Genomic DNA, 13009 nt, shown 5'->3' with positions numbered 1-13009 from the left:
AAAATCTTTCTTTGGTTTGTGACCTTGGCAGTAGTCCCTGATCTATAGTCAGTGATCAGTAGTTGTGCCCGCAGATGCCATTGTCTTTATATGCACTTCTGTTCAGTCCATTTTTGGTGTATTCTTGTTTGTATGTGTTTTAATATAGTCCAAGTATTCCTACTAGCCATCATAATCAAACTATATGATTGAAACAGAACCAGTTTTTATTTATTTTTTTAAAATATTTTTAAAAATTTATTTCTGCATAGAAAAACTGGGGTGCAGGCCAGAGGTGTGGGTGGTGAGAGGATTTACCAGAGGCAGAGTGGGAAACCGAATTGGCAGATTTCCTGAAATACACTGCTGAGGGGAGCAGCAGGTGAGACAGGAGAGGTCTGCTGCGCCATGTGGGTAGCTCCCTGGCTGGGGATCAAAGCCAGGCCTTCTCTGTGATGGTGCTGAGATTTAACCACTAGGGAGGCCCCAGAACCAGATTTTAGGTGCTTGAGTTTCAGAGTTACCCAGTCCAGGATAGACTGTTACCTGGCAGTCAGCTTATGGCTTAATATTCCTAGTGTAGGTGCAGTGGTGAAGGTAAACTTTTGAGCTAACTTAAGGCTTGAGAATATTTTGTAATCCTTGAAATGTTTGCTTACCATTTCCAGAAATAATCAAAAATTTGGGGCCTCCCCTGGTGGCGCAGCAGTTGAGCGCTGGGCTGCGAAGCTGCCTGCAGCCTCTGCAGCGCTGGTTCGATCCCCAGCCACTGGCGAGGGTCCCACATGGCGTGCAGACCTCTCCTGCCGCCCGCTGCTCCCCTCAGCAGTGTGCTTCGGTCCTTCTGCAAGTTCTGCTCCCCGCTCTGGCTGTGGTGAATTCTCTCACCCTCTTGCGCTTCTGACTGTACCCAGTGCTTGCATAAATAAATAAATAAATAAATAAATAAATAAATCTTTAAAAAAAAAATTGGTGCACAAGGGCTATAGAATCAAGTTCTCTTAGACTCTTAAGAACTTATTTTTAAGCAGTTATGAATATGTACATTGTCAGAGATGCTCAAATGTACGTGCAGACTTCTCTCTTCCCCACCTGACATGTAAATCAGTTTTTAATTTTCTCAAGATGAAATGTTAAAATCAGTGTCTGCTGTTATATTTTACTAGAAAATTAATCTTCATCCAATTTGTAAATTGTCTTTTTTTTTCCAATTTGAAAGGTGAAAATCTTGATTAAAGTATTTCATATAATACCATGTAACTAAACAATGAGTGTCTTTAAGAACAGTAGATGAAGCCACTGTTTAAAAAAATCTGTTGTTATAGCAGGCCTTTTCTTTTTTAAAAACATTGAATCATATGTTATAGGTCTTTAGATCTAGCAGCTGCAAATAGTAAAAGCCTCATGATTAGATTGTTTGGAATTAATAAAGCTATCAGAATCAACATTCTAAAGAGATTCTCTTGCAATTTAATTGCACTCATTCATTCAACTGATATTTCTTGAGTTAGGTGCTCTGAGGTATGGAGTAGGATGCATTGCCAGTCTTGATCTTCCCTCATAGTGTATGAATGCAAGATTATAATGTTTGAGTCATTTTAGTGGTAGGTACGCTGTGTTCTAATTCTTTTAATGTTGTTGATTACTGTAAAATATAGAGTACCTCTTATTGATTCATGAAATAATAGATTTTATGGACGATTTCACACTATCACAACACTGGATTTATTGTACTTTATTATAGATATAGGCATAAATAATATGTTTCAAAGCTTTTTTTTTTTGAGTTAGAAATGACGCTTTATTGTAGGTCAAAGTACACACTCAAGAGTGAGCACAGGCAGATTCAGAGGAGAATTACTCAAAGTTGTTTTTTACATGTTAAATCTTGTGACCTGTTCTTAGTTGTGTGCCCATTTAATGTTAAATCCATTGTCTCTTCTGGTCTCTGCTTCACTCATTAGAGTTTTAATGCAAGGAAAAAAGCTTCATGGCTGGAGATGCTGTATAATGTGAAAAGGTATAATGTGAGGTGCGTGAGTTCACCTGTGAGAGGGGATGGTGATAGAAAGGAACTTACGAGCACTACCCTAAGCTAGACACCAATCTGGGTGCTTCATAGAGACATCGCCTTCAATGTTGACAACAGTTGTGGGAAGGCAGCATTATTTCTTCTCTTTACTGTTGAGGCTCAGGAAAGCTTAGTAATTTGTCAAAGTGCACTTGTGCTGCTTGGTTCTATTAGGAAGCAAGATGGTGTTAGCATGTAGTATATTTATTCGGAAGTGCTCCTGGGAGGATCACCTTGATGGTGAAAGCCTCAGCTGACTCCATGGAGCTCTGTGACTGGAAAGGCCCTTCATAGAGTTGCCCTGAGTTGGGGTGAGGAGGCTGGGCCTTTAGACCCCTATGTTGATCAGTCCTTGGATACAGGCTACCTGGGGAGGAGACATAACTTTGGATTAGGTACTTTTCTTCAACTGAGGCAGTCCCCAAAGAGGACTGAAATATGTACAATGTCTACCACAGTCAGCCAGCTATCCCTTTCTCTGTACTCTTCCTGACCCCACACCCATTCACAGGAGTGCATAGCACCTTCTTAAATTCTTTTTTTTTTTTTTAAGATTTGTTTATTTATTTATACAAGCACTGGGTACAGTCAGAAGTGCAGGAGGGTGAGAGATTTCACCAGAGCCAGAAGGGGGAACAGAACAGGCAGACAGATGAAATACACTGCTGAGGGGAGAAGCGGGAGCGGCAGGAGAGGTCTGTCGCGCCATGTGGGACCCTCGCCAGTGACCAGGGATCGAACCAGCACTGCAGAGGCTGCTGGCAGCTTCACAGCCCCGCGCTCAACCGCTGCACCACCAGGGGAGGCCCCTTCTTAAATTCTTAAAGGGTTGGGGGTCAGTACCTTTAAGAGAATAAGTTAAAGAAATGCAACTGCTTTTGAGAGTAATGCTTTGGACTTAATCTTCTACAGACATTCCCCCACTTAATTTGGGGTTCTTCAAAAGCAATACAAAGTATATAATGATGTACTTCATAGTTTCACTTTTCTTTAGAGACTGGCGATCCAAGTTGAAATATTTCAAGGGCAGGACATGGTGATGTTGCTCGTCAGTATTTCCTGAAATCTCCCAATAGTTTGGCTTATGTGTTTCCCAAGGCTGAGCCGTTCCTGTTCAGCGCTTATTTTTGTTTTCACTTTTTTTGCACCCTCATCCCTTCTTCCCTCGTCTCTTAACCTCCCTACCTTCCTGGCACATAGTAACCCCTTCTCTCCAAGCCCAGATCCCTGAGTATTTAAAATAAAACTATTAAATGTATTATTCCAAAGTTATAGCTAGCATCACGTATCCAGAGCGAGCTGGGGAAATAAAATATAAATTTTTGTTGTAGCCAATTTTGTGCTCATAATTGAGGATTGAGTGGATTAAGGCAGATTTCCCATCAGCAGGTTACAAGAAACAACATGTCTTGCAAGAAAAAATCCCCCCAGCTTTTTGTATGCATTGTTTTTCTGTGATTTTATTTTACTTATTTGCAACAGTGTCTGTGCATTATTTATATTTATATGTCTCAGGAGTCAACACACCGTAATCATTGAGCTTCTATAGTTAAATATTTGAAAGCATGCCATTTGTTTCCTTGGTTTTAATCTATAGGTCAGGAAAGTAGGAAGAGTTTTCCTTCCATCTAAACATTGTCAAACTACAATATAAAATATGAAATTAAGTCCTTAGAAACTCAGTGTATCTTAGAAATTAAAGGGACCTCTTTCCTAGTGTCTGAACTCTTCCCCCTTTGCTAATGAGAACCTGAGACGGCAGAGAGAAAATGTGATGTGCCGAAGGCCATCTGACTGTTCATAAGAGCCTGGACCCCACTAACTGGCTTTTGGGTTCCTACTCCCAATCTCTCTCATTGCCTCAGAACTGCCTCCAGCAAAGAATGGGAGAAAATGCTTTTAGGAAAAGTGAAGCAGATTCATAAGAAATTGAACAGACCAGGTGCACAGATGAGATATACCCAATCTTTCTCGTAGGACAGGGTTTTCAAATTAGGGACCAGAGGACTAGATCCATTAGAGCAGTGCAGAGGAAGACTCTCCCCTCAGGCCTCGTTCTGGCAGCTTGTCTCCATGGCTCACAGCAGCAAAACTGCTGTGCTTCTGGCCTGCTCTTTGGGTGCTCCCTCAACAATGAGGCTCAGAATCACAGGTGGGGGTAGATCTCAGAGACTTTGGTGTGAAGTCATTCTTTACCTTCCCAGTTTGCCTGGGTGGAGATGGAAGTCCTTCTCTTGGAAACATGAAGAAAAGGTCATCCCTGGCAGCAAATGCTGGCCCGTCATTCTTTGCACACATATTTGTTCCCTTGCTTGAGAGGGGAATTCACTCCTACTCATCTTTGTCTTGTGCATAGGGCCTCGTGGAGGACCTGTGACCTTTTGGTGTGATTTAATGTGTGTGTGTGTGTGTGTGTGTGTGTGTGAGAGAGAGAGAGAGAGAGAGAGAGAGAGAGAGAGAGAGAGAGAGAGAGAAATTTCTGTTTTAAATCTGCTCACTCCTGTTGGATCACATAGGCCTGACTTGTGAAAGTAGAATGCATCAATTCTCTCAGAGAGCGCGAGAAGAGATACGTGTGATTAGTCCAGTCTCAACATGCAGATGAGATTGCTCTTCAGAGTAGGGAGCTGGGTGGCCCGTGACCACTACGAGCCAGGCAGATCCCAAAGCTGTAGCTCTAGTGCCTTCTACCCTTCCTTTTCCCACCTCTGCAGGTCCTTTAATAAACCCATTCAGCTATCATTTCACATCCTGGAATAAGGTGACAACCTTCCTGCCATATTCCTTAGGGAAAACCCGCTTCCCTTTGCTACTCTTAACAATCACCTACGAATATTCTGAACATTATTAAAGGTGTTTTCAAGCAGATGCAGGTGGGAATTTATCTGTGATGAACACAATTTAATTTCAGTGTGCAATTAGGTGCGCTGTTGGTTTATTTGCATAGGAAAGGCAATCCTGTCAAGTTTTGCATTTATGATGGGCCTGCTCCTTGTCAAACAGAAGAATGTGGCGGTGTCAATTTTTTCATGGCTGTCGGGAGGCAGAAATGCAGTTGGCATTTTAAAATGCGAGGTGGTGCTGGGTTCTTGACCTGTGACTCAGAAGAAGGCATTCTTCTTTTTCTGGGCTTTATTCAGTGTGCTGACAAATTTTCAGTGCCAAGTGTGGAATTTGTATCTAAAGTATGTGTTTCCTCCCCTCAGGGCGCTGTTGTTGGGCCTGGCTTGTAACCATAACTTGAAGGGAGTCTCTCTGGATCTCAGCAACTGTGAGGTAAGAACACCTTCAGACCACACGCTAGAATAGATAAATCGCCTGAAGATTGCTTTGCCTTTTTCCTGGAAAAAGTGTGATAATGCATTTCCAGAGGGTATAAATGAAGAGAAAAGCACACATTACAGAAGTTTCAGATGTTCTGTATTTCACAAGTTTTATCTACAGCCAGCCATGGAACACCATTCAGAAAGCATTCAAGTGTGTTTACGGCTTTCTCCCCCACTTCCAACTCCCATTCCTGGTGCCAGTTGCTTAAGTATTTTATGATGAAGCCTTGAGAGAGAAAGCTATAAACTAGCTCGCCGTTCAAAACGTGGCTCATACAGCATTCTCTGCAGGGGACAAATGAGTACAGCCTAATTTGGATCCAGGAGTGTGAAAGGGAATGGCTGTCTTATCATTAATTTTGCTTTTGAATATCTTGATTTAAAACAGGAAATTTAAGAGGCTTCTCAGTGTCATAGCAGTTCCTGTCAAAAAACACTCAGAGAAGAATTAAGACTCAATACTCCTGCATTTTAGAGGGGACTTGAACCTTTACTATCTTCAAACTTGGTTTGTATGGAGATGAGTAAGAAAAGACGAGGATACAAACCCCATGGCCTTTTCAGAGCCTGACTTCACCCAACAAGTCAAATGGGGTGTCTTCTCAGGATGGGAAGTGAAAATCTCTTCATTTCTATTCCTGGGACTTAAGGACACACTTCCTATGTTCCTCTTTTCCCAACAGCTTCCCCCTCTTTAGGGATCTAACTCAGGTGCAATCTCCTCTATACCTGCCTCACGCCCTGAGGGATCCACCTGAGTTTGGCCAGGACTGTGCAGTCCTGGATGAATTAGTGCCTAGTGCTGACTCTCATTGTCTGCACCTGCAAAGTGAGGTATTTCAACGCCTCTGCTAATGGGTTGTTACAAGATTTAAAGGAGTTTTTTGAAAAGTGCTTCTTGGGGCTTCCCTGGAGGCACAAGGAGTTAAGTCACAGCACTATGAAGCTATACCCAGCCACTGCAGCATGAGTTCAATCACTGGCCAGGGAGCTACCCACAGGTGCAGCGGACCTCTCCTGTCTTGCCCGCTGCTTCCCTCAGCAGTGTATTTCAGTACATCTGCCTGTTCTGCTCCCCACTCTGTCTCTGTTGAATCTTCTCACCCCTTGTATCTATGGCCTGCACTCCAGCTCTTGTGTGTATAAACAAATAAATCTTTTAAAAAAAAAGTGCTTCTTACAGGGTCTGCTCCCTACAAAACTTGTTTGCTCTTGTTACTGGCTATCCATCTGTCTTTCTAAGTCAAATTTCTTCCAACTCCTTCAGTCCTCTATGACCTTGTTCTTTTCTCTTGGTTTAGTACTTAATGATTGTGACATGCATTTGCCTTGTGCAGTTATTAAATTGCCCCTTGTATGCTTTCCCAGATAGGTTGTGAACTTTCTCCAGGGCAGTGTCTGTGTCTTACTTCATTTTGTGTTTCCCTTAGCTCCTAACAAGATGCTGAGCACTAGGCCAACACTAAATATTAGATTAACACTTTCTGTCTCTGAAAAGTCTAGACATTGGCCCATCTGAAACCATGCCATATAAATTGTTAGTACAGGAATTGTAAAATTGATTTTGAGTTGGGATCAGCACCAGCTATGTGTGATTTACTAGTCTTTTTTGGGGCGGGGGGATGAGGATTGAAAATCAAACCATATTATTGAAGGACTTTGGGGGAGGATTAAAGGGAAGGGGGAAAATGAGATTAATGTGGTTGGGATCTCCCTAGCTTTACAGGCACTGAAACAAAACATTGTTAGTCTTTTATTTAGAAAAACTCCCCCCACAAAAAAACCCTAAAAACCTAACCCTACATTATGAAATTTTCATATAAATAAGTGGTCTTTTGTTTATAAAGAGAGTCCACAAAATATAAGCCACCTCTGATAATATGATTTTTTTTTTACCAGCACTTTATTAAGGGGGAGTGCATACAATAGTAAAAGCTTTCTTTTCTGGTTGGGGGGGTGGAGATGAAGAACAGGAATCAGGATTCTACTTATTCTATCAAAAAAAAAAAAATGTTGGCATAAACGTGTTTGCTCCATTAGACCAAACTACTGAATTAGCAATGACCCATATGTGGTTTTACAATTGTGATTAAATTTCATGACTGCTACCAATTTCATTTATGTCTGTGATCAAAACGAGAATGGACATACATGATCATGTACTTCCATACTTATTGATGAAGAAACTAAGTTCTAAAGAAGCTGAAATAATCAAGCTCTAATTGTAGAGTCAAAATGAAAGTACGCTCTCTTGACTGTTGTTAATATTAAGTATCATTAAACATTTTCCTCACAAATAAGTTGAAAGGGACTGTATACCCAAAGGACACTATGTTACATTGTCATATAGCATTCTTTTTTTTTCTTTAAAGATTTATTTATTTATTTACACAAGCACTGGGTATAGTCAGAAGCACAGGAGGGTGAGAGAATTCACCAGAGCCAGAGCGGGGAGCAGAACAGGCAGACTGATGAAGTACACTGCTGCGGGGAGCAGCGGGCGCAGCAGGAGAGAGGTCTTTGCGCCATGTGGGACCCTCGCCTGTGGCCTGGGTTCAAACTGGCGCTGCAGAGGCTGACGGGCAGCTTCGCAGCCCAGCATGCAACTGCTGCGCCACCAGGGAGGCCCAATCATATAGCATTCTTTAAACTTCTTTGCAATCCTCCTGGGAATAACCTTCAAGGGCAGTTGTATTAAGTGAACTATATGAAAATCAACATTTTTGTAGGTGAAAAATGGCAGGCCATTGGCATTTTCATATGGCTTAACCCAGAGGCTAGTACTTTTTCCTTTCTCATCTTTACTATTAAACTAGGACTCCAAATCAAATAAATGATTGATCACTGATGGTAGGATTGGTCATTACTATTCAAATAATTCCAGCTTCACTTTGTCCGTTCATTTATGGATTACCTAATTAAAGTGATTGTGCTGGAATGGTGATCCTTTTCTTATTTCCATGTTCTCTCACCATCTTATGGCTTGAATCACAGAATGGATGACCACATTTATAGAGTCACATGTTCTATTGCTGCTCATGAAAATTAGTGAAACACAATATTGTTTTTCTAAATTAAAACAATTTTTTCTTTTTTTCTTAGGGTTAGATGTCCAAAATCAACTAGGTCCCACTTTACTCATCTCCATGGTTCAAAAAACTCTCTCCTAAAAACTATTTGGGGATATGTAGAATACAGGGCACTTTGAATAATAACAACTAATCTTTAATTATTTTTGTATTTCAGAGCCTATATAATATTCTCAGAGAAGAGCTTTCACTAACTTGGGAGTTTAAAATTGTTCTTATATGTATTTTTTTTCCCTGTTCATTATCTATTTAGCTACAGTAGACACAGCCCTCTCTATCTTTAGCTTTCCAATCAAAACCATGAAGAATTTGTCACTTAACCTTCTCGGATGATCAAATAAATAGCCCATTAGTGTGGCAGGGAATGAAATTTCTCCATGTCACCATACTCATCTGGGGGAGTCATTTCCACAGGGATGATTTACTCAAGATGAGGATCTGCCAAACCTGAGTAGTACCAAGTATCTACGTATAAAACCCAGCTCTATACAAGTTCATCATCCCCTACAGATTTCTGTAATACAATTGTCTACCTAAGCCATCCAAGCAAAAAGCAAATGTGATATACCTTGAAGTCTGTTTTCATGCTTGTCAATAGATCATTTATTTTACTATAAAATAGCTATTAGGCAATAACCAATTTCATAATCAGGTTTGTATAGGTGTTATAGAAAGCAAATGAACACCTTCTCAAGTTGGCGTTTGAACTTATAGGGAAGGGAGAAAAGTAACCTTAAAGTTGGAATTAAAAGTGTCTAGATGAGAAACTTAGAATAACTTTGCTTAATCGCATTATTTTTGTTTTTACCATATGCTAGTTCCTTTACTGTTTATCCTTACCTTTCCTGGCGAGTTATAGTATTTCCTGCTATTTCTGTATTCCCCTAAAAGAGGCATTTCAAACAAATTTGAATGAGAGAGGAGATTTAAGCTTCATGCTATTTTTAAAAAGTACCATACAGATATTTATATACTACAGAGTTGCTTTGCTACAACATAAACATCATTGTTATTTGGAAACTTAATAGAGAATACTGAGATGTATTCTGAGGGCTCAGCTAACAAGTACTGAAAATAACCTTAGACAGATAGATAATAGGTAGGTAGGTAGGTAAGTAGGTAGGTAGGTAGGTAGGTAGATAGATAGATAGATAGATAGATAGATAGATAGATAGATAGATTGATTCTATACTCAGAGATGAACCTTCTGTATTCCTTTAGATATCCCACACTATTCCTTATTATGTTCCCCATTAATTATGTTAATACTTAACTTTCTTTTCCTTGGTTTTTTAGTACCAAAAAAGTAATTTCTGTAGAAAAATGACCCACTCTAGGGAGGCAAAGGGAGTGCTCTTTGGAATCCAAAGGACCTCCTTTGAAATCTGGCTTAGCCACTTGACTTGCTGAGTGACTTCCCTTCTTTCAGCCTTTGTTCTCACCTGTGGGATGGGGATTATCAGCATTTTTTTTTTAAGATTTATTTATTTATACAAGCACTGGGGTACAGGCCAGAGGTGTGGGAGGGTTAGAGACAGATACAGCAGGGAGCCGAACAGTCAGAAGGACCGAAGTACACCGCTGAGGAGAGCAGCAGGCAACACAGGAGAGGTCTGTCACGTCATGTGGGAATCTCCCTGGCTGGCCAGGAATCGAACTGGCGCTGCAGAGGCTGCCAACAGCTTCACAGTGCAGCGCTCAACCTACTGCGCCACCGGGGAGCCTGATTATCATCATCTTTAGGGAGAATATTTGGCACATTCATTGCTCAGCCTGGCATGTGTGCCTGTTTATCTGGGAGGAAGAGGATTGTTATAGGACAGGGAGAGGGGCAGCCCAAGCCCCGCAAACCTGCCTATTCTAATGGGCCATCCGCCGCATCAATACAAAACATAGGAGACTTTAATGGGAAGGAACTTTAATACAACTAGGAAACAATACAGGAAAGGCAAAGAGTCTAGTTTCTAAATCAACAACCCAAAGTTACCCGTCCCCTCGTGGGTAAAAGTCCATCCAAATGGGATTGGCCCAGAGCAAGGCCCCAAAGCCTGCCATGAGTCTAAAGCACCTTCCAGTGGGGACCCACAGAAAAGGGTCAGAAACAATCAGACAAGCCCAGAAGGAAAAGAGCAAAATCAACATCAAGATAAAAGCTGCCATTGTCACCTCCCCACGGGTCTCACCCACATCTGTGTCACCCAGTCCATGACCAAAAGACAAGCGCAGTTTCTTCACATGTCTCTAGGCTCCATGCGCCTCCTCCAGGTCTCCTGGCTCCATCCTGCTTCCTTCCTCAGTCTCTTCTTCTGCTTCTCCTCTTCCTGCTCAGCTCCACCCTCCCTTGGGTGGGGCAGGGAACCTCCCCCTTTCCTGGGGACCACCCTATTACAGGATGACTAAAGAGGAGCCTACTTTTGAATGTCAGAAATTGTAACATAGGTCAATATTGGCTTTCTGAACACTTTTATTTGGAGACTTTTTTTCAGGTTATATTTATTTAGGTAAGGTTGATTTACAGCATGTTACATGTCTTTGGGGTATTAATTTATACCTCTACAAATGTATATTATTTTACCACACCCACCACCAAAACCCCAGTAATCCTCCATCAGACCCCACATCCCCTTTGCTGCACCCCACCATACTCCCCTTCAGGTAGCCTCAATCATAGTTTTGCTCTTTTCCCTCCTACTTATACCCCTCCCCCTTGTTTCCTCTCTCCCTCTTCTTCACCAGTTTTGGATGCCTCAGATTTATGAAATAGTCTCTCTTTACCATAGCATTTTTGGGGGTTTACCTTCAAAGCTATTTTAAATCTTTCAAGAAGTATTTGTCTCATCAATTTATAGTCACACTTAATTTTCAACATAAAACAGTATAACCCTCTTTGGCTAGAGGTGCCTGCGATTGGCCTCTGGCTGATCCTAATTCTCTCCTGAAGGGTAAAGACAACATTCATGCAGATGTTCAAAGAAATGTGTGTGAGGCATTGCCCTTAGGGTCAGTTCCGAAAGAGGCATTTCAAAAATGGTTTTCTATGGTGGTGTATGTATTCTCCCCATGTGCCCATCTACCTGAAGGAGAAAAAGAATTTATGTATTCTGGCTTGTGTTTAAAAATCTTACTACTTCATCATTCAAGAGAGGGATTGATAAATGTTGGAACTAAATTCTTCAAGTTTATTCTCCTTCCAAGTGAGAAAGAGAAATCTCTGGTACCCAGAGAAGAGGCAAAGGCTAAACATAGCTGAGGATCCCTTGCAGAGTTCTTTGAGGGACCTTGTTCCTGCCCATTGTTCCAGGCTTCTTTGTAAGGTGCTTTGATGATGAACAGAAAAAAGAGCACTGACAGGAAAAATTTGCAATGAATGGGACTTTGCAGGAGGTGAAATGAAGGAAATCCAGTCAATGTGATAATCATTCAACCAGCTTTGAGGGGGGAGTGTGGCTTTGCTGTGAATGTTTAGCTCTATACCTTACCTATCATTTACCCTACCAGGCCAGGTATGGAATTTCACCTCTGATGGATAAATGAAATGATAAAATACATGCAACTGTTTGTACCTTGGAAAATGACTGTGTGTGTGTTTGTGTGTGTGCGTATAAATATAGATATATGTGAATATATATATGCCTTAATAGTCTATATACATACATATAGAAAAAGACATCCAGGGCCTCCTGGTGGCATAGGAGGTTGAGCTGTCACAACCTCTGCAACATGAGTTTGATCACCAGCCGGCCAGGGAGGTGCCCCCATGGCACAGGGGACCTCTCCTGACTCGCCCACTGTTCCCCTCAGCAGTGTTAAAGAGAGAAAAAGACATCCACACATATAGTCATACATATGTTTGTTTTTTTAAAAAGATTTATTTATTTATGCATAGAACTGGTGTACAAACCAGAGGTGGAGGGGGTGAGAGGATTCACCAGGGACAGAGTGGGGAACAGAACAGGCAGAATTGACTGAAATACACTGCTGAGGGAAGCAGCAGGTGAGACAGGAGAGGTCTGTTGCACCGTGTGGGTAGCTCCCTTGCAGGGTATCGAACTTGTGCTGCAGTGTCTGCGGATAGCTTCATAGGTTGTGTCTCAACCCCTTGTGCCACCAGGGAGGCCCTGTATATCTGTTTTTGATTCTAAATTATCTTTAGGCATCAAACCCTATCAGAATGGGCATTGAAATGGATGTTATCCAACCTTTTTTATTATTTATTTATTTATTTGGGGGGGGGGTCCTTGGAGCAACATATACTATTCACAGTTTCATGTGAGAAATTTTCATGTGAGAAAATTTCCCAGGATAAAATTTTTTTGATTAAAAATGGGAAACTGCATAGAAGAAAAGTAATAATTTAGTGTATTTCTTTCCATTAAGTCTTTAGTATTTGCTCTATCTTTTTAAGTGGTAAGTGATCTTGAGGAAGAAAAATCCATTATTAAAAGGTTCTGTCCAGATTTTAGTTTTCTGACTTCTGTTCTCATCATGGATGTCTGAGTATTAGATGGAACTACTCATTTAGGGTGATAAGCAACATGTGAATG

At 41.2% G+C, this 13009-nt stretch overlaps 1 protein-coding gene across 5 annotated transcripts in view; it reads left to right on the top strand.

Moving 5' to 3' along the window:
* The window catches only part of CARMIL1 (capping protein regulator and myosin 1 linker 1), a gene marked incomplete at its 5' end in the record, with an annotated part of 333278 nt that overhangs the window by 206124 nt on the left and 114145 nt on the right, over positions 1 to 13009 (top strand). For all 5 annotated transcript variants that reach the window (XM_084228463.1, XM_084228462.1, XM_084228460.1 and 2 more), the window contains one exon: positions 5257 to 5326. In XM_084228463.1, the coding sequence (XP_084084589.1) occupies positions 5257 to 5326 (70 nt within the window). The remainder of the gene's footprint in view (positions 1 to 5256; positions 5327 to 13009) is intronic.

Source organism: Talpa europaea (genome assembly GCF_964194135.1).
Source record: "Talpa europaea genome assembly, chromosome: 2".
Taxonomy (NCBI): Eukaryota; Metazoa; Chordata; class Mammalia; order Eulipotyphla; family Talpidae; genus Talpa; species Talpa europaea.
This window is presented reverse-complemented; position numbering and strand designations above follow the sequence as displayed.